This window comes from Anolis carolinensis, chromosome 1 (genome assembly GCF_035594765.1).
Source record: "Anolis carolinensis isolate JA03-04 chromosome 1, rAnoCar3.1.pri, whole genome shotgun sequence".
Classification (NCBI taxonomy): Eukaryota; Metazoa; Chordata; class Lepidosauria; order Squamata; family Dactyloidae; genus Anolis; species Anolis carolinensis.
In genome coordinates, this window is record NC_085841.1 from 357,946,008 (window position 1) to 357,964,805 (window position 18,798).

The 18,798-nt window shown below is 38.7% G+C and overlaps 1 protein-coding gene across 5 annotated transcripts in view; it reads right to left on the reverse strand.

The window, feature by feature from the left end:
- Positions 1-18,798, reverse strand: part of lrrc9 (leucine rich repeat containing 9) — a 54,929-nt gene that overhangs the window by 17,627 nt on the left and 18,504 nt on the right. For all 5 annotated transcript variants that reach the window (XM_008116723.2, XM_062968602.1, XM_008116724.3 and 2 more), the window contains 13 exons: positions 18,281-18,457; positions 17,976-18,087; positions 16,715-16,838; positions 15,297-15,473; positions 13,495-13,616; positions 12,419-12,631; positions 10,108-10,227; positions 9,184-9,375; positions 7,355-7,480; positions 5,743-5,874; positions 2,192-2,369; positions 1,723-1,943; positions 229-351 (listed from right to left, as the gene is read on the reverse strand). In XM_008116723.2, the coding sequence (XP_008114930.1) occupies positions 229-351; positions 1,723-1,943; positions 2,192-2,369; positions 5,743-5,874; positions 7,355-7,480; positions 9,184-9,375; positions 10,108-10,227; positions 12,419-12,631; positions 13,495-13,616; positions 15,297-15,473; positions 16,715-16,838; positions 17,976-18,087; positions 18,281-18,457 (2,017 nt within the window). The remainder of the gene's footprint in view (positions 1-228; positions 352-1,722; positions 1,944-2,191; positions 2,370-5,742; positions 5,875-7,354; positions 7,481-9,183; positions 9,376-10,107; positions 10,228-12,418; positions 12,632-13,494; positions 13,617-15,296; positions 15,474-16,714; positions 16,839-17,975; positions 18,088-18,280; positions 18,458-18,798) is intronic.

Genomic DNA, 18,798 nt, shown 5'->3' on the forward strand with positions numbered 1-18,798 from the left:
CATTGACTCAAATATTATTTATGAGATACTTTTCGCAGACAGGGTTAGGAAATACAAGCATTTACTAATAGTGACAGTGTAAATGCAAGAAGCAGTAATTTGCTGTGGCTAAAAATTTCTGAATAGGAATCTAGCTCTCTATCTGAACTTTGCTTAGAATGTTTGGTCTTATTAAAAAAACAGGGCTTTCATTGTTGCTGTTTTAATGATGTGTAATAAGTAACTTACCACAGCAATACCATCCAAAGCTTTCAGGGATGGGATATGGAAAATAACAAAGAGGCGGTAGTTTTCCTGCTTCCAAACAATCAGATTTCCATACATGTCCAGGATGACCAGGTTGTTTAACCCCTAGGAATCAACAGGCCAGCTGTCAACAGTCTTAATTAACTTGACAATTAACACCCACACACACTCACATTATCCTAAAATAATAGGATTTCTGTAGAGAGATAAAATTTCTTTCCAAGATTTAATTAATTTCCCTAGGTGAGGGCGATCTCTCGCTACGATTTGTTTCTTCCTTGCATAAGACAGTGGAGGAAAGAAAACCTAAATTCTCTATCTGTAATCTCCTAGGCAGCTGGAATGGGGAGAATGCTGGAATAATCTTCTGCAGTACAGGAATTAAGCAACTGTTGTGAGCACAGGTTTATTGTTATGAAGCATCACTATACTGAAGGTCATAGTATCCTATATTTTCTGCCCAAAGAGTTATATCCATACATTTTAAACAAAGGATGTTTTCTTGTTCAGGACAGTTTCAGTCCCCTATACTATGCTGTTATACAAGTTGAGTATCCCTTATCTGAAATGCTTGGTGCAAGAAGTATTTTAAGTCATGCAAATAATGAGATATCTTAGAGCTGGAACTAAACATGAAAGTCATTTCAGTTTCATATACACATGGCCTGAAAGTCATTTTATGCAAAACATTTTTAATAATTTTGTGCATGAAACAAAGTTTGTGTACACTGAATCACCAAAAAATAAAGGTTTCACTATCTCAGCCACATTTTGGATTCCCGGTAAGGAATGCTCAATCTATTGATATTTATTTATTTACAGCATTTATATTCCGCCCTTCTCACCCCGAAGGGGACTCAGGGCGGATCACATTACACATATAGGCAAACATTCAATGCCTTTTAACATAGAACAAAGACAAGACAAACATAGGCTCTGAGCGGGCCTCGAACTCATGACCTCCTGGTCAGAGTGATTCATTGCAGTGATTCATTGCAGCTGCTCTCCTGCCACAGCCTGAGCCCAAGTTCACAATACTAAATAGAAGTTTTGATTTCAGATCTAGCCACAAATATCTCTGTATAATTAACATACTGTTAACATTCATAAATTATACAAAACACACATTTCATTCCTACCGAGGGATCACATACACAAATATTGGACATCTCATTCAATCTACTATTACTGTTGGGTCTACCATACCCATACATTCTCTATATTTATTCAACCATCCACAGCTGGAGAACATTTTATTTACAATGATGGCAAAGGTGTTACTCAGCTTGCACTGATGTAGTCCACATTATTTGCCACAATTTCTTTTGAAATTTAGAGAAGAGCTTTTAGACTTCTCAGCTGGAGATCTCTAACCTACAAACTCCAGAATCCCACAGGGTGTTGCCATGGCAGTTAAAAGTGGAATATAGCGCCATAAATACAGCAAACTAAGGAACTTCAACAGCTATCACTTACCTTCAGCTGATATATTTCTTGGTTGGAAGACACATAGTTGTTGCTTATGTAGACTTCAATAAGTGCATAGGCCTTCTGCAAACCCACCAGCGATGTGATCCGGTTGTTCTCAAGAGAAAGGTAATGAAGATGCGACAGGTTACTGAAAACATTCCTGTCCAAGCTGGTGAGGTGATTGTTGTTGGCACTGAGTCGAATAAGTTTGGAAAGTTTCGAAATGCCTGGGGAATGTGAAAGTAATAAAACATTTGAAAAGTGGGTAGGGTATAACTACTAGGGGAGAGAAGGTAAATATAGGATAGTGGGTTAGCAGCTTTCTGCTTACCTGCACACACTAGCACAAATATTTACTTGTTATTTACTTACTATCCATTCACAGGACCACTTACTTACTATCCATAACACCAGGACCAAGAACACCCGCCACTCCCAATACTGAAATGTATGGAATGATGCACAAATAAATTACCTTCTAGGGTGGTGATACAGTTCCCATCTAATGTGAGTTCCTCCAGATTGTGGCAGCAATCCAGCCCTTCTGTTCTAGTGAGATTATTGTTGCTAAATGATGCCCACCGTAAATTCTCTAATTTTTCTATACCACTGATTTTACAAAGATGTTGTCCATCTAGGTCTAATACAGTTATCTGGAAGGAAAGAAGGAAAAAAATGCTTGATTATTAACACTGTTGTTCAGATATATTGGGTAAGGAAAGCCAGTGTGATGCAGTAAGCATTGAACTAGGACTCCATGAGAAGAAGAATAACAGTGCTTTGCTGCCTGCTAATAAAATGTTTGGAAGAGCTTCCCATTGACACATGGAAACCCATGATCAAAAGATCAAACCTCCCCCTGCTTTTGGGGAAGAGGTGTAGTCACTTTTATGCCGCGATTGCCAGAACAAAGGGGAGATAAGCGGATGGTAGGCTGTGCATGATGATGAGGAAATGATGGGCAAATAATGGTACAGGCCTGGTTTAGAGCATGCTGGGACTGCAAACCAATGTGCAATCACCCAGATTGATAATTGCTCATAAATTTCACAAAGCATGTGTTTTTGGCATTCAGAGGGTCAAAAGGTACATCTCTGTCATCTCTATTTTAAAGTATTACATAGTAGTGAATGGGAAAGACATGCCTAAACCAAATAATAATTGCTAGTAAATTAGAGAAGACATCAGCTGTGAAAATTGTGACCCCCTGTTGAACTACAGGTTGAGTCTCCCTTATCCAGAAATCCAAAATACTCTAAAAAACTGGAAGTTTTTGCTTCTAACTGCTCACGTCCATCTTTGGGTCCAGTACACACTGAGTTTTCCCTGAAGGATCCTTGACGGGGGAAAGAAAAAAAGGAGTGGCTTCACTGATACAAGGTCCTATAAAAAGCAGATGTCCGAGATGCTTCTGTGTACGCCTTCTACTCATCCAATTGTGACATGCTCTGGTGCAGAAATCTAGAAATTATTGTGAGGGGTTGCATAGAGTGACCATATTGGCTGCTGCCTGCATCCAGCCCAGAAATAATGCAAAACTTTCACTGGGGAGAAAATCCCCACTACCTTCCAGGCCACTTTGCTAAAAGGCCATCAAATGTGTCGACACAGCGGGGGAAGCATCTGGGATGTTTATGTTTATTAAGTTCTTCCTGCTCTTCTCTTTCCTCCGTTGGGTTTCTGGCAGTGGTGGAGCAGGGGCTCCTTGAGGGAGGCTTGTTGGGTGTATAACTAGCTCCCTTTCCACTCCATTCACTGTCTATATGCAAACTTTAACACTGAAAAAAACCCCCACTCTCTGGTTTTTGAAATTTTGGATATAGAAAGCTCAACCAGTATAGCCCCCAGAATTCGTCCTCCTTGGCAAAGTTGGCTAGAGCAGCTGGGTGTTGCAGTCTACAAAGATCCAGGGACTCGTGTGATTCTCTTTTTGAATTTGATGGACTATCTATTCAAATTACTATAAAGCAACTCCTTCTGTTCTGGTGTAGCCACTGGTACTTCCAGTTTGATATTTTAAAATTGCATTTCCATTTTTAAATGTAACGTAATAATAATAATCACAATCATCATTTTATTTACATCCCGCCCTATCTCCCCGCTAGGACTAAGGGCAGTTATAGCATTGTAATACTGATTTCTATTTCATTAGCTGCTTTCCATATTTTTCTAATACTGGAAAAATAACGCTTCTCAGAATTTCCATTTTACAGAGGTGGATAACAAGAGAGAGAGAGGGACTAGCAAAAGAATATCTGGTACATAACTGATGGGCTGTGGGTTTTTATCCATTTCTCTGAAGCCGTTCCCTAAATCACAAAGAACTGCCTTTTGATTCTGTCTCTTGCTGTGGGGAAGCTTTGTTTTTCCAGAAATATGTCCTACCTCAATAGGAATCACCTTTGGCATCGATGTCACACAGAATAACACCGACACCATTGGCTGAAACGTTTGCTCCTCTTGGCAGATTCTGCAAATGAGCACTCCCTTAATGTAGGGAGATCAGAACGCTATGCTCCTCTGTGCAAACGTGTCTTCCTCTAGCAATGCTATGCACCGCAAAACAAATCAAACTGACAGAGGGGCTTTTAACCTTTTCTTCTTGGCAGATTAACATGATTCAGGATGATGGGTCACAACACCACAGATCATGACAGCGTAGGGTGCCTGAGGATCACCCGATTGCCTTGTTCAATGGGTTTATCTGATGGAATGTAGGAGAAATTGTGGCTGGTCATCATTCCTGATGATGGCAAGGAATAATTTCCAAGCGTATGACATTAAAACAAGCTGGACTAGCATTATTGCTTTGAAAATGGCTTCCCATTTCTAGAATCAAGAGACAATGGATCATACTGAGTGTAAGGAAAGTACAATGTGCCCTCCATATTTGCAGTGTTTCACTTTTGCAGATTTTATTATACACAGATTTTATTAATATGTTCACTATTGGAAGTTGACTACAGAGTTGTGCTGGATGACCTGGTGATTCTTAAGGAAAACACCTCTCCTTTTTTATCCAGTTTTCCACTTTCTCAGGGGTCCTGTGATCCAAACTCCGCAAAAGAGGAGGGCTTACTCTATTTCACAACCTCAGAGCACTCATTCTGAAGTCAAAGGACGTTGACTGAATTATCACAGACAATCGTTGAAAAGTTTTGCTAATATTTTTAGCATTTTCAATTTTTTTAACATTTCCATGCAATTTATTCCACTATGTTTTTATGAGTCTCACAATTCATATTCACGTATTAGCTTTTCAGACTTCCCCCTTAGTATTATGTTCACATTTTTAAATTTCTTCAGTTCAGAAGCTAGGATAGCTTCTTCTTTGCAGACCCTTTCAGTGGCAGGCAAAGACCCTTTGGAAATTATTTTTAAATATGAAAAGTGCTTTTTAAGTTTCCATACTGTCTTTAAGATTTTAAATGTAAGATTTTAAATGGTTCTGATTCATTTCCAACCTATGCTAATATTAAGACAAACCTATCCCAAGGTTTTCTCTGCAAGATTTCTTCAGAAAACTTTTGCCATTGCACATCTCTAAAGATGAGACAATGTGTTTACTGTTGGTCACCTGTGCATTTCCTGGCCAAGCAGGATTCACATCCTGGTCTCCAAAGTCAACGGGTGCATCCACACTGTGGAATTAATGCAGTTTCACTCCACTTTAGCTGCCATGGCTCAATGCTACTGGATTCTGGGATCAGAAGTCTGATGAGAAACCAGTACTATTTGGCAGAGAAGGCTACAGGCTTTGCAAAACCATTGCTCTCATGATTTTATAGCATTGGGCCATGGTTGTAAAGGTGGTGTTAAACTACATTAAATATATAGTGCAGATGCTCCCATAGTCCAATGCTCAAAGCACTATTCCATACCAGCTCCCATTTTTAAGTGTGCCAACTGCAGCAAAATCCCTTGATAGCTGGAAATCCCCACAAGCAGATTCTCAAAATGAAACTCAAATATGAAGCCTTCTAATTTAATAACAAATACATGCCATTTGATAAAGTTTCTCTTCACCTTAGAAAACCAGTTGTTCTCGAATAGGTCCACTCTGTTCTTGCTAATCTGGCTCAAGATTTTTGCATAAGGAAGGATGCTGAGCACATGCAGCTTTTCTTGGTCTGTTCGTGAATGCTCCACCAAAGACTCCTATAAAAAGGAAACCAGAAGATTCAAGGGCTCAAAACATTGCAACTGACGACATGCATGCCTTGTGCAGCCAAATTCTTCATGTAGGTCAGTGATTCTTAACCTGTGGGTCCCCAGGTGTTTTGGCCTACAACTCCCAAAAATCCCAGCCCAGTTTACTAGCTGTTAGGATTTCTGGGAGTTGAAGGCCAAAACATTTGGTGACCCACAAGCTGAGAACCATTGATGTAGGTCATGCCTGGGAAGACAGGAAACCATTTCTTTTCATCTGAACAGGGTTTAATAAGTTGAGATGACTCTTGAGCATAATTGATTTTCCATAAGGGTCCCTGATTGACCATAAAACAAAAGTGTTCCCTGGCTGACTATTAAATAGTAATTTGCCTAATTAATCTTTCTCATACATGATGTTTAAAGATGTTGCTGGAGGATAGACAGCATTATAAATGATGAGATGCAGGCAAATTCTTTGAAAGAATACTGACAAAGACAAGTAGAACATAGAACTGCTACTACTCAAGTTGTCACACAAAGCACAAGAAGAAAAGGCTATATGGAAGAAAGGTAAAGGTTTTCCCCTGACATTAAGTCCAGTCATGTCTGACTCTGGAGGTTGGTGCTCATCTCCAATTCTAAGCCGAAAAACCGGCATTGTCCGTAGATACCTCCAAGGTCATGTGGCCGGCATGACTACATGGAGCGCCATTACCTTCCCGCCGGAGCAGTACCTATTGAGCTACTCCCATTTGCATGTTTTTGAACTGATAGGTTGGCAGAATATAAGGAAGAAAGTCTTCATCATAATTACTAATCATATTATTATCAATGTTATAGAAGCAAAGGCAATACCCTGTTTCCCCTAAAATAAGACATCCCCAAAAAATAAGACCTAGTAGAGGTTTTGCTGAATTGCTAAATATAAGGCCTCCCCCGAAAGTAAAACCTAGCAAAGCTTTTGTTTGGAAGCATGCCCATCGAACAGAACACCAGAGCATCCAGGATTGGTAAATGTACATACCAGTTGTATATGGAAATAATGGTAGTTAACAAGAAATTCTTGACAGGAGTCACAGTTCGTCTGGTTTAGTTATGTTGGTTTGTGATGACAACTACTGTACAGTATAGAATAAATGTTCATGTTTTTGTTCAACAATAAATGTGAATTATTCTTCATGGAAAAATAAGACATCCCCTGAAAATAAGACCTAGTGCATCTTTGGGAATAAAAAATAATATAAGACACTGTCTTATTTTCGGGGAAACACGGTAGCAGTAGTACCCTGTTTCCCCTAAAATAAGACAGTGTCTTATATTAATTTTTGCTCCCAAAGATGTGCTAGGTCTTATTTTCGGGGATGTCTTATTTTAGGGGAAACAGGGTAGTAACAGTGATAGGCACAACAGTAGATTTCAGATACATAGACTCAATTAAGGTAAAACAATTGTCACAGGAAACAAAACAAAACAAATCAGACCGAACCTGAGTGATTTTTGACTTTGCTATAAACTGAGCTGCAGCCGCTGCCTCTTCCTCCGTAACCAGAATTCCATCCAGGTGCGTTAGAGCCTTCAGCTGGCCAATCACGCTCAACCGCACGGAGGCTGGCTTGAGGAGAAGACAAAGCCAAAACAGAATGGGATGTTGGGAAATGAGGAAAGCTTATCTTTACAGATTATAAATCCCAGTATCCCCTAGCCTCCAAGAAATCAACACATGTTGTTTGGGAATTCTTAAAGTTTTTGGTTAAAAAACAACATTCAGGTTTTGGCACACTCTCATCCAAAACTGCCAATTTATCCCTTTTCATTGTTTACCTCTACTATGAACCTAAAGTGCTTTAACTTAACAAATAGTGGGGGGAAATGAACACATATTGAGCATTCAGTTAGTATTGCCTCAGCTTGAAGAAAGGAAATTAACATCCTTCTCCAAGAAGCTAGCTTCTCTCTCTGGTCATGAGAAGCCAAGAACCATCTTTCTTCTCAATCCTTCTCTTTCTTCTGCCTTATTCGGTGGCTCTATAGTGTCTTTACATTCCATTATTACCATATAGGCAATATATTACTCATGAGAAGGCTTAAAGGTCTTGGTGAAGATGATAGTTTTGGACAGAAGAAACATAGTCTATTTCAATATGGCTATTGAGGAGGACAAACACATTTTTTTAAAAAAACTTTTTAATTAATTGTGTTTGTGTTTTGTATTTGTGTATTTGACTATGCTGTGACCCACCTCAAACCACAGGGAGAGAGGCAGGTAAGAAATAAAATTGTTATTATTATTGATCTCTAACTTTATCATTGATTGGGTTTAGCTCAGTGTTATTTTAACGTATACTGTAAACTACTGTGGATCCTGTAATCAGTAGCAGTGTGACATTTAATACTGGTTTATTCTCAATTATCAAAAAAATTAGAAATCTGAAATGCACCAAAAAAAGAAACTTCTGCCACCAAAAGCCCAATTCTGCTTTCAAAGTGATGGCAGTAGCAGGAAGTTGCAGGAGAGACTGAAGAGAGAAACACAAGGATCTGTGCAATGATAAGAGACTTGGATTCAGGCCATTTCACAAGTCCTCAGTCTCTCTCGAGCCTCATGTCTCTTTGTTTGCTACTTGTGTTGTTCATGTGATGCACGGTGATATGAAGACTGAGGACCTGTGAAATGATAGGAATCCTAGTGAAGAATTTGGTGCCAATCCACACTTCTCCGGCCTCTTTCTTTCAGTATCGCAAAAATAGTATATAAATATGCTATTTGTATTCCAAGATTATTTTTTTTAATCTGAAATCCAAAACACTTCTGGTGATAAGCATTTCAGAAAGGAAGGACCAACATCTGAACTAAAACTTGCAAAATCAGAAGTGGGAAGGTGATGCAAGGAGTGGTACAGCAGGTAGTTCTGACAAGAAACTGTTGTGTAATGAAGTGATGGCAGTAATGTCCTTTGACCAGAAGCTGGCCACTTGGATTGTCTCAGGTGTTGCTATAAGAAGGTCCTCCATTATGCATGTAGCAGGGCTCAGACTGCAGTCTGGTCGTCTGTGGTTTGCTCTTCTCCACACTCACATGTCATGGACTTCACTTTGTGGTACTAAAAGACATTTAGTATAATGCCAAGTTTTTTAACTCTGTTTGTGCTTTTAAATGCGTTACAACTGTACCCTCGCTTTGCTTTTGACATGATAAATTAATAAATGGCAGTAATAATGAATGGATTCGGTAGTATCAGTACCCTGACCTGAAAACTAACACTAGTTTTTTTAAATGATCTTCCTTTGGTTATATGTTCAGAAAGAGACAAGTACCTTATGCCATGGGTTATGCTTGAGATTCAAACTGAGGACTGCTGGTGTATGTTTCCGCAAGACACTGATTTCCTCCCCTGCCCTTTTCAGTTGGTTCCAGCTCAAGTCCAAATGCTTCAACTTGTTTAGGCCCCGGATGCCTTCAAGGGTGATGACATGGTTGTGACTGGCATCAAAATATTCCAGGTTTGGCTGCAATGCAGTATCTAATATGAGAATCACGGCGAAGGCACTATCAACAAAGAAGAACACTGCACAAAAAGGATTATTTTTAAAACCATGCCAGCAGTTGGACATGAATATTTGGATCTGAATAATATATTAGGAGTAAAAGAGCTATGCAAAAAGGGATGAGGACTTCTGGTAAGGACAAAGGAAAATAAGGCTGCTTGCTAGCATCACTACAGCTATTATTATTATTATAATTTGTGATATTTGTACCTCATCGTCCCCCCAAAATTGGAACTCAAGGCAGCTTACAGTTTAAAAGATCAATACAGTTAAAATCACACAAAAAGTCAATATTAAAATAGAATTAATGACAGTATCACACATTTTAAATTTCTAGTCAAAATCATATGCAATTAAGACAATTAAACAGCTATTAAAAGAGTGGAGTTTAAATCTACACAGCATCCTTGAGCCCATCCTTTTAAAACTTGCTGGATTAAAAGCCTGCTGGAAGACAACAAGAAGAGGGCCATTCTGGCTACCTGGGAAGAGAGTTACCAAGTCTAGGGGCAGCTGTTGAAAAAACCATCTCTCATGTCCCTAAAAAGTTTTAGCACTTTGCTTCACTTCACTACAATCCTCTCCCCTTTAGTTTGCTATCTATGAATGGGGGGAAACATTTGAACATATCATGTTTCTTTCCCATGAGTATTCTTCCCTTAAAGAGCAGAACAAAATACACTTTTCACTTACCAAGTGATAAACATCATCTAAGCAAGTGAACTCATTAAAACTGACAACAAGCTTGCGAAGTCCAGTTAGCTTGGAGATGTCTCGGAGTTTGCTCAGCCTATTCCCATGCAGGTCCAGAACCTATATTTTTTAAAAAAGCAGAGTTTGCTTATGCATTCATAATATTTATGTACCAAAGTCAACATTAAAAGCTGAATGGCCATCTGTTAGGGGTGATTTGATTATGTTTTTCTGCATGGCAGAAGGAGGATGGACTGGGTGGCCCTTGGGGTCTCTTCCATGTCGATTCTATGAAAGACTTTTGACAAAGTGCTGTCTTGTCCATGTTTAATGTATTTTAATGGGTATGCTTTTTTACATTTAATTTAATTCTGTTGGTAGTTTAACAAAATTTAAACTTGTGTGTGTCTTTAGCAATGTCAACTTTTATTTTGATCACTTTTCTAAGCCACAGCAAGTTTTAAGCTGGGAAAAGGAAATATTTATAAGTAAGTAAGATTGTTGTTGATATTTAATGTTATCCTATGAGCATATCTTTGTCTCAAGCACTTCAAACATTGCATCTCAAAAGCCCTTACAGATAATTTAAACAACCACATGTCCTTGTCTCACAAATTCATCATTTCAGTGTTCCACCATTCTCTCCAGACACAAGATCTGGGCCACCAAAGCCTTGGCAGCAAATGGCTACCGATCCATTTAAGGACTGGGGTCAACTGCACAGCAGCCCTTAAAAAAGCTCTTCAGGTATACAAATGCCACAGATAATACAGAAGGAGAAATTTTTGCAAGTCTCTCTACTGCTTCTTCAAACCAGGAAGAGAATTTGAAACAAAGAGAAGAATTCAGTGCATAACATGGACTGCTAAAAAGACAAACGAATGGATCTTAAAGCAAAACAAGCCTGAGCTTTTGACTAAAAGCCAGAATGACTTCAATTAGACTATTCTACTTTGTAATGAGATGCCATAGCTTATTGGCAAAGGCAAAATGTTTGGTAAAATCGAAGACAGAAGGAAAAAGAAGAAAGCCAAACTACTCTTAAACTGATTTTTAATCAAGGAAGCCACAGCTCTGAGTCTACAAGATGTGAGTAGAGCTGTTAATATCAGGACTCTCATTAATTAGAAGCTGACTGAGTGGCACCTGACAAGGTCATTACTGGGCCTTCAAGTCTGCATCAGTTGTGGTAGACACAAAGGGAGATTTACTTAAAGTAACTGCATCTGACCCAAATTTTTAAGAAAGACCGTTAGCACGTTGTACTTTTACAGCATTGGTAAAGAGATTTATAATTTATTAAAAGGAAGTTTGTCATCTTGCAGAACTTAATTGTTCTTGAATTATCTGGTGGGACAACAAGCATGAGATTGGAAGAATAAATCCATCCTCTCTTTATTTCTCCTGCTATGAGATAAGGACATTTAATCCTTAGTTCTTCCTCCCACCTTGGAAGATGCAGTTAGAAAAGCCAAAGTGGAGTGTGAATAATAGTGATGAACCCGCTCCCCCCCAACTCATTCCCATGGATATCTATCCTCAAACATGTTTGTATTACATTCTAAACCAATTACTTGTAACCTCAGTTGCAAGAAAAATATGCACATAGGCAATAGTTTAAGAGGTGAAAAAGTGGGTCACAATGAGTGTTGCCTGGTTTCCAAAACGGCAACAAAGGATAGTCAAAATTCATGATATGTAGGGCTGACCATTAGAGAGGAGCTAGGAACAAGTATGTGTTCTGCCTGAAAACCAAACAGAAATCCTGCCTTTCGTTAACCAAGCTATGTGTTTGTTTCAAAATTAAGACATTACCCATATTCGTAACTTACATGATGCACATCTTTGTCTTTGTTGAGGGGACCCCATGCAAACATACAGTGAATTTTTTGGCATTGATTTTGATTTATAATCTTTATCATAGCATTCTGTTTTCAGATCACATATTCCATTTAACTGCTATAACAACAACCTGTGGGATTCTGGAGTTTTATTAAGGTCCAAAAGTTCTTTGGATGAGAATTTCTTGATGCCATTGGCAGGTTTGCTACTTAATCAAGATCTCTAATTATTGCATGCACTCTAACCCCAATACTGTCATTTGGAAATAACCTCTCTGTTCTCTGCTTCTCTTCAGTCTCATCCCTCACCTTCTTCTCATCTGTCAACCTCTGACTTGAATTGACAGGGAGAAGGGAACTATAATAGGCCAGGTCAAAAAAAGGGAGGGAAACCAGTTCTCCAAACTTCAATACACTCCAAGTGTGCAGCACTTTATCATCATATTACTGATGAGAAACTCCTCACTTACTGTTATCTGACTGCAAATGTTGGCCTTTGCAACAGCTAACACTGTTTTTTCATCTAGGCAAACAATTTTGGGTCTGGGCTTAATGATAGGCTCCATGCTTAAAATCTCCTCATCACGTTGTAGATCTCGAGAGAGCACAAAACCTGCTGCATGTTTCTTTCCTTCTTCCCCAATCACATTGTTGAGTGAGGAAAACAGAGCTTCTACTTTGACCTACACAAAAGACCAGGGATTAATAAAAAGTATGTTAAAACAGAAATGTGGGAAGATGTTCAAAAAGATATGTAAATGCAGCACACATTTGCATCAAAATTCTCAAGATTCACTCTTGTCTTGACTTTCCTTTATAAAAATAGTGTAGGCCAATGGTTCCCAACCTGTAGGTCCAGCTTGTTAAACTGAAACACTTTAAAGCCCCTGTCAGTGGTCATGCTGGCTGGAGATTCTGGAAGCTGATATCTCATCACAACATCAAGGTTAAGAATTAAAGCTAGCTTAGAGTCTATGCACCAAAATTGCAGTTTGTATCCAATTATGCTTATGTTTGTAACAGCAAAGAATAAATCTAAGACAGTTGCTTTCTTTCCTATTCAGTTTTTTCCACTCTCCAAGTTATGACACCACCAGAGAGGGGTGACACTGAAAGAATAAAATCTTTGTTCAGGGTTTCAGCAGAAAGTAATTACTCTTTATAAAAAATATCTTACAGGTATGGTATAACAATATCTATAATCCTACAATTCTATGCTGTCACTATGATCCCATTACAATCATGCTCTGTATCACTACAAGTCAGTGCGGTTATTTCCCTGTGGCTTTTTTTTTAGTAGTAACTGATTCTGTCAAATTTTATGGTACTTTAGCTACAGTGCTGGTATTGTGTCTGGTATGGGAGGAGATCCATGGGGGCGACACTATGAATGACACTGATCATTCCAGACCATGCTACAACTGTGAGACTGAAGCCAACATCATAGCAACCTTACAGGTGAAGTTATTACTAGTGCTATCAAAAAATAAACATCTATGTGAACTATAAGCATTGAACACGCTTCGAGCAAACAGGAATCCCATACCAGTGTGATGTACTCAAACTCAACGATGTACTCTGGCAAAACCAGCTCGTGATCAAACAGAAACCACTCACACTGTCGGAGGCTGCAGTCGCAGTCCCTGAACTCCATGGAAGAACAAGTCTCTGAAATCACAGAAAAGGACTTGTTGATGCATCTCTGGCAGAATATTATTATTATACTTATTTATATCCCACTTTTTCCCTCCACAAGGAGTCTCAAAGCATTGCAATACAATTTAAATATACAAATATTTAAACAGTATTAAACACCATTAGTACTGAAAAGAATTCAGATTAAATCCATGAAAACGTATAGAGTTTATGTTTTTATGTAGGCAATTTCATTTAGAAAACGGGTGGGTAGATTTCACATTAGCGAGATCTATTGTCGGTGTCTTTCTCACCCCCTTTTTTACTACAACCTTGAGGTCCATCAGGTGAAAAATGGTGCCTTAATGGGGTGGGGGAGGAAGCTATAGAATTTAGAAACATTGAATCTCTAAGCACTTGTTCAGCCTAGCAATTTATCTAAACCTCTCAATCACTTCTATTTCTTGTCCCATCAACTGCTTCACCAACTGGGATTCACTCTGGTAGAAATGAAAAGCCTACTTTTTCTAAGAAGCACATCTATAGGTTTGCAGGCATTCTGTTATTATAAGGATAACACACAAAACATCAAGGAATAGCAATAAGTTATGGAGCTGAAGGTAGACCTTTTGCAGAAGCAGATGCCAGATGATGTGGTATTCATTTTCTATCCTTCCACTTTGAGGAGCATTGGGATAGAAAAATAGGCAGCACAGAAAAAGAGAAACAGTGGCTTTCAGAATGAAACAGTTTGAGCATCATGTATGTGATTGGAGCTCCCTCTCGTGGTTTCTCAAACTTTGTTACTCTCCTTTTGGGTACTAAACTTGTAGTAATATTATTGGGATGATATAACTTTTAGCCACAGACAGGACTGTGTTTTTTCTCCTCTAAAGTCAAATTGTCAGACAACGTCTGTACTACAAGATGAATTTCAGACCCAAATTGACAGGTTTCTGATTATCTCAGGACTGGTAGAATGAGCAAAAATGTAACAGTCGATTTCCCATTTTGGAAAACAAAAAATCAATTTGTAATTGTCAGTTGTTCTCAACCGCTAGGTCCCCAGGTGTTTTGGCCTACAACTCCCAGAAATCCCAGCCAGTTTACCAGCTGTTAGGATTTCTGGGAGTTGAAAGCCAAAACATCTCGGGACCCACAGCTTGAGAACCACCGCGTTAGCTGAAGTTTCCATTACTATTTGAAGAATTAGTCACTGACAGAAGAATTCAACAGGTTTTGCAGTATGTTAAGGCTTATGGTGATAGAAATGGACCAAATTGTAAGGATTTGGGAAAGTTACTTTTTGGAACAAAACTAGAATTCCCCAGCCATTGGCTATACTGCAGCCAACATGCTGACTATATCTAAGAAATGTACTTCCACGACTCAAACACAAACAATTTTTCCAAGTAATACAAACAACTATTAGAATTACAGCAGTTTGATATATCTGCTCACAATAAAAACATACAGTATTTGGAAAGAGATGAACTAGCAATTATATATAGTTCCTAGGAACAATATTCTCTGGTGAAGCACATTATGCACCCAGCCAGTGTTGCTCCATTACAGCTCCCATAATCCCTAACTACTGTCCAGACTACTTTAGCAGATAGTTACTGCAGTCCAGCAGAAGCAGGTGGACCATATATTTCCTCTCCTTGACTACATATGTGAAAGAACGAACTTCACTTGGAACAATTATCTAACCTTTTGGTTTCTCTTGCTGATCCAGAATCCCAATGCAGGATGTACGGGTGCCATTTTGGGAGGGCTTGCGAGGTCTGAACACAGAATCGGCTCTGGCATAGTTGACCCGAGTGATTGGGTCCATATCACGAGCTTGAGCCCTATGCCCAAGGAAGACTTTTGAAATTATGAGTCTCCCTGAAAAAAGGAAAAGACAGAGGGGGTCTTGTTTGCAAGAACAATACATTGATATCCCAGATGTTTCAAGCTAACCAAGCCTCACACTAAACGGGCGTTGAAAGGACTACTTGCTCATTTAAGAATCTGGTTATGTGTTAGTCATCATGAGGCCTTGTCTTAAAGCTTCAGACTAGAAGAACATATACCTACTAGGCCATCCCTGCAAACCCTGAGGGTCATATACTAGATATTAAGTGAAAAATGTACATTCCCTGCAATTCAAATATTTTTCTCCATGCAACATGATTCCTTTTTTTCATTTTTTTATTGCAATGGTATCCATCTAATAGATAGAAATCAACTTACTTTATATACATCTATAAACCATTAGTTTTTACCCCCTTTCCCCCCTCCCTCCAACTTTACAAAGCATTTTTAAGTGCAGCCAGTCCATGAGTCTGTCCATTTTCTCCTTTGTCTGATCATTAGCTTTCCCATCTTCAACCCACTTCACATACGAGTATATTAACCAGTTCTCTTTGATTCTTTGTATTTTTATAATCTATGTGATATCTTGTTGTACTATTTCCATAATATCCGATTGTACTTGTTCATAAATATTCCATCTGTCCATTGTTCATTTTTTTTGATCCTTCCATCAACTTTACCTTGAATAACCCGTTTATTTGTTCTAGTACCCTCTTCCAAAATATCTGCACTTCCTCACATTCCCACCACATATGTGTAAACCATCCTTTCCCCTTTTTACAATGCCAGCAGTTTGAGCTGAAGCCTTTTATCATATATGCTAACTGAGCTGGGGTTTTGTGCCATTTTTGACTTGCCAGTGAAATCTGTGCTTTATTTCCAAAGGTCAGACACAAAACAAACCACATAAAATGCAAAATGTGCAGGGCAATGGAAAGCCCATACTATCACAAATCAACATTTCTCAGTTCTTGAGGAAGACCAACTTCTAAAATGCATGCTAAGCATATCATTTATGTTGACTTCATGTAGCTGGCTCTTTTGGAAGGATGGGAGATTGAAATGAAGTAGGTCTGAGAAGGTGGCGCTAGTTAAGCGGCAGCTACAAACTCAGCAATAATCAAATCTGCAAATGAGAAATCTGTGAATGTGGCAGTGCATGAAAACCTACACTCTCAGCCCCAAAAAACCCTGTGATAAGTTTGTCATAAGTCAGAAATAATGGGAAGGTACAGAACAACAATGAAATAGAGCAGAATCTCTAACATTACCATGCCTTGACAGATCTTCCGGTTCCCCTCTACTTCTGGCTTCTTTTTGCAAATACTCAATTCTTGGACATTCACAGATACTTAGGCTGTTTGTGAGCAGAACAGCTTCTTCGCATTCAGATGCCTAAAAGAACATGAAAAGTGAAGCACATCTGAACATGGAAAGCTACTCCTTACTCCAAAAGCCTCCCTGTAAACCAGGGGTGGGCAAAGTGTGCTCCGCGGGCAACATAAAACTTCAGGGGCCATCTCTGTGCTGCTAAGAAGCACTCCTGCTCCATGATTCTGTTTTGGTGGGTGAGAAAACCTAATATTCTATGTTTACATGCTGAAGGACCTACAAATACCTAGACAAGTGTTCTCGCAAGGAATCTCTAGACCTCTAGTGCAACTCTATGGTGGAAGTTCACTGTAGTCATGCTGGAGGATCTAGAGACTGTTAGAGTTAATATATTAATCCATGAATAATCAAAGATGCAAAACTGCAGAAATCCAGTAGTTGTTTTGGAAAGATTAACATAGATAAAATACTGTTGGTCAAAGCGGGGCAAAGAAGCCTCTTCCTTCATAAAACATTTTCAGGACTAAAAACTTTGCCATTAAAAAATAACATTGAAAGCTGGTTTATGGGTAGTTGAATCTTGTGCCCAAAACATATCTCATTTCTTTAAAGTCAAGTATTTATTTCAAGAATCCAATGTTACTGATAGTTTAATCTACATAACTTGTGCTGGTTACAGAATGAAAGTCCTTTTTGCCCAAAAGCTGCCCTGCACAGGTACTATTTTTAGTGCAAATTATCTTCTGCATAATTCCAAGTTGTGGCTTCCTAGTCTTCTTTGGGCCCTATTTCACAGTATAAGTAGAGGACATTGCAAATGAACACCCAACTCACAGAAAGCTAGCAATCATGTTAGGGATCATTTGTCCAGATCTTGTTTTATATATGTCAGTAGTGTTGTTGTTATTGTTGTTGTTTTTTGGTTTGAATTCATAGGAAAAATACTATATATATAACTTGCCTTTCTACCAATATGGAACCCAAGACAGCTTTACAATATCATGAGACTAGGTCAACCTGCAGGTATTATGAAGTGGTGCTGCCCTAGAATCCTAATGCTATGAAGCATTATTAAATAGGAAGTTCTAAATATGAGGCTCATAATTCAGACAAAAAACTTCAAGATGTAATGAGGTCAAGAGGTCATGAGTGGAAAAAGAAGAATGGAATTAGTTTTGTTTCTTTTCAATTTATAGCTACCTTTTTTGTTTCTTGGAAGCCTTCCTCTAAGATTTGGATCAACTGCTTTTTCTTCAAGGACGTTTCAGGGGGATATTTATAGAAGAGATATTCCAGCATCTTCCTGTAGTTCCTGGAAAGGGAAAACAACAATAGCAACAATAAAGAAAAAGGGGAGCCACTGCTGGAAAAAAATATATTCAAAGGATGATGTAAAAATATCATGGGCCTTTAAGCTTCCAGTTGATGCACAGAATGGAATATGTATGCATATTTAGATTCAACTCATACTCTTGCTATCACTCCTTTAAAATTTGCTCACTTACATGGTCTCAGTTAAATCCTCTCTGTCCAAAAATTGCTGGAACTTATCCTCAAATCTCAGCCGCAGCATCCGATTGTGCACCCTAATGACACGGTTTACTTTCACTCCTGTGATGCCGTATGCTTTGAAGTCCCAGGCACAAAATCGGGAGAGAATTAACTCATAGCAGGAATTAAACCTAGACCAAGAAGAACAGAGGGATTTGTGTCAATTGGACCACCAAAAGATCTATCTAAAATCTTTGTTTAGTGTTTCAGCAGAAATCTGTAATTCTTTATTTTAAAAGCAACAATCCCCCCTCCTTTTCTGAGACTTGTTCCTTTCTGTGATAGGCTCAAGTGTCAGGAAATGTCTCCAAATGAAGACATAAATGAGCGACATGGTTAAGTAAAAACACCAACATGGTTGGAAAAGGATGTTCAAATAAGGAAGGTATTTATAGTATGATCTCTCTATTCACACAACTGACTATTTCCATTCCACAATTTCACTTACCTGCATCTAAACAAATACGTTCTC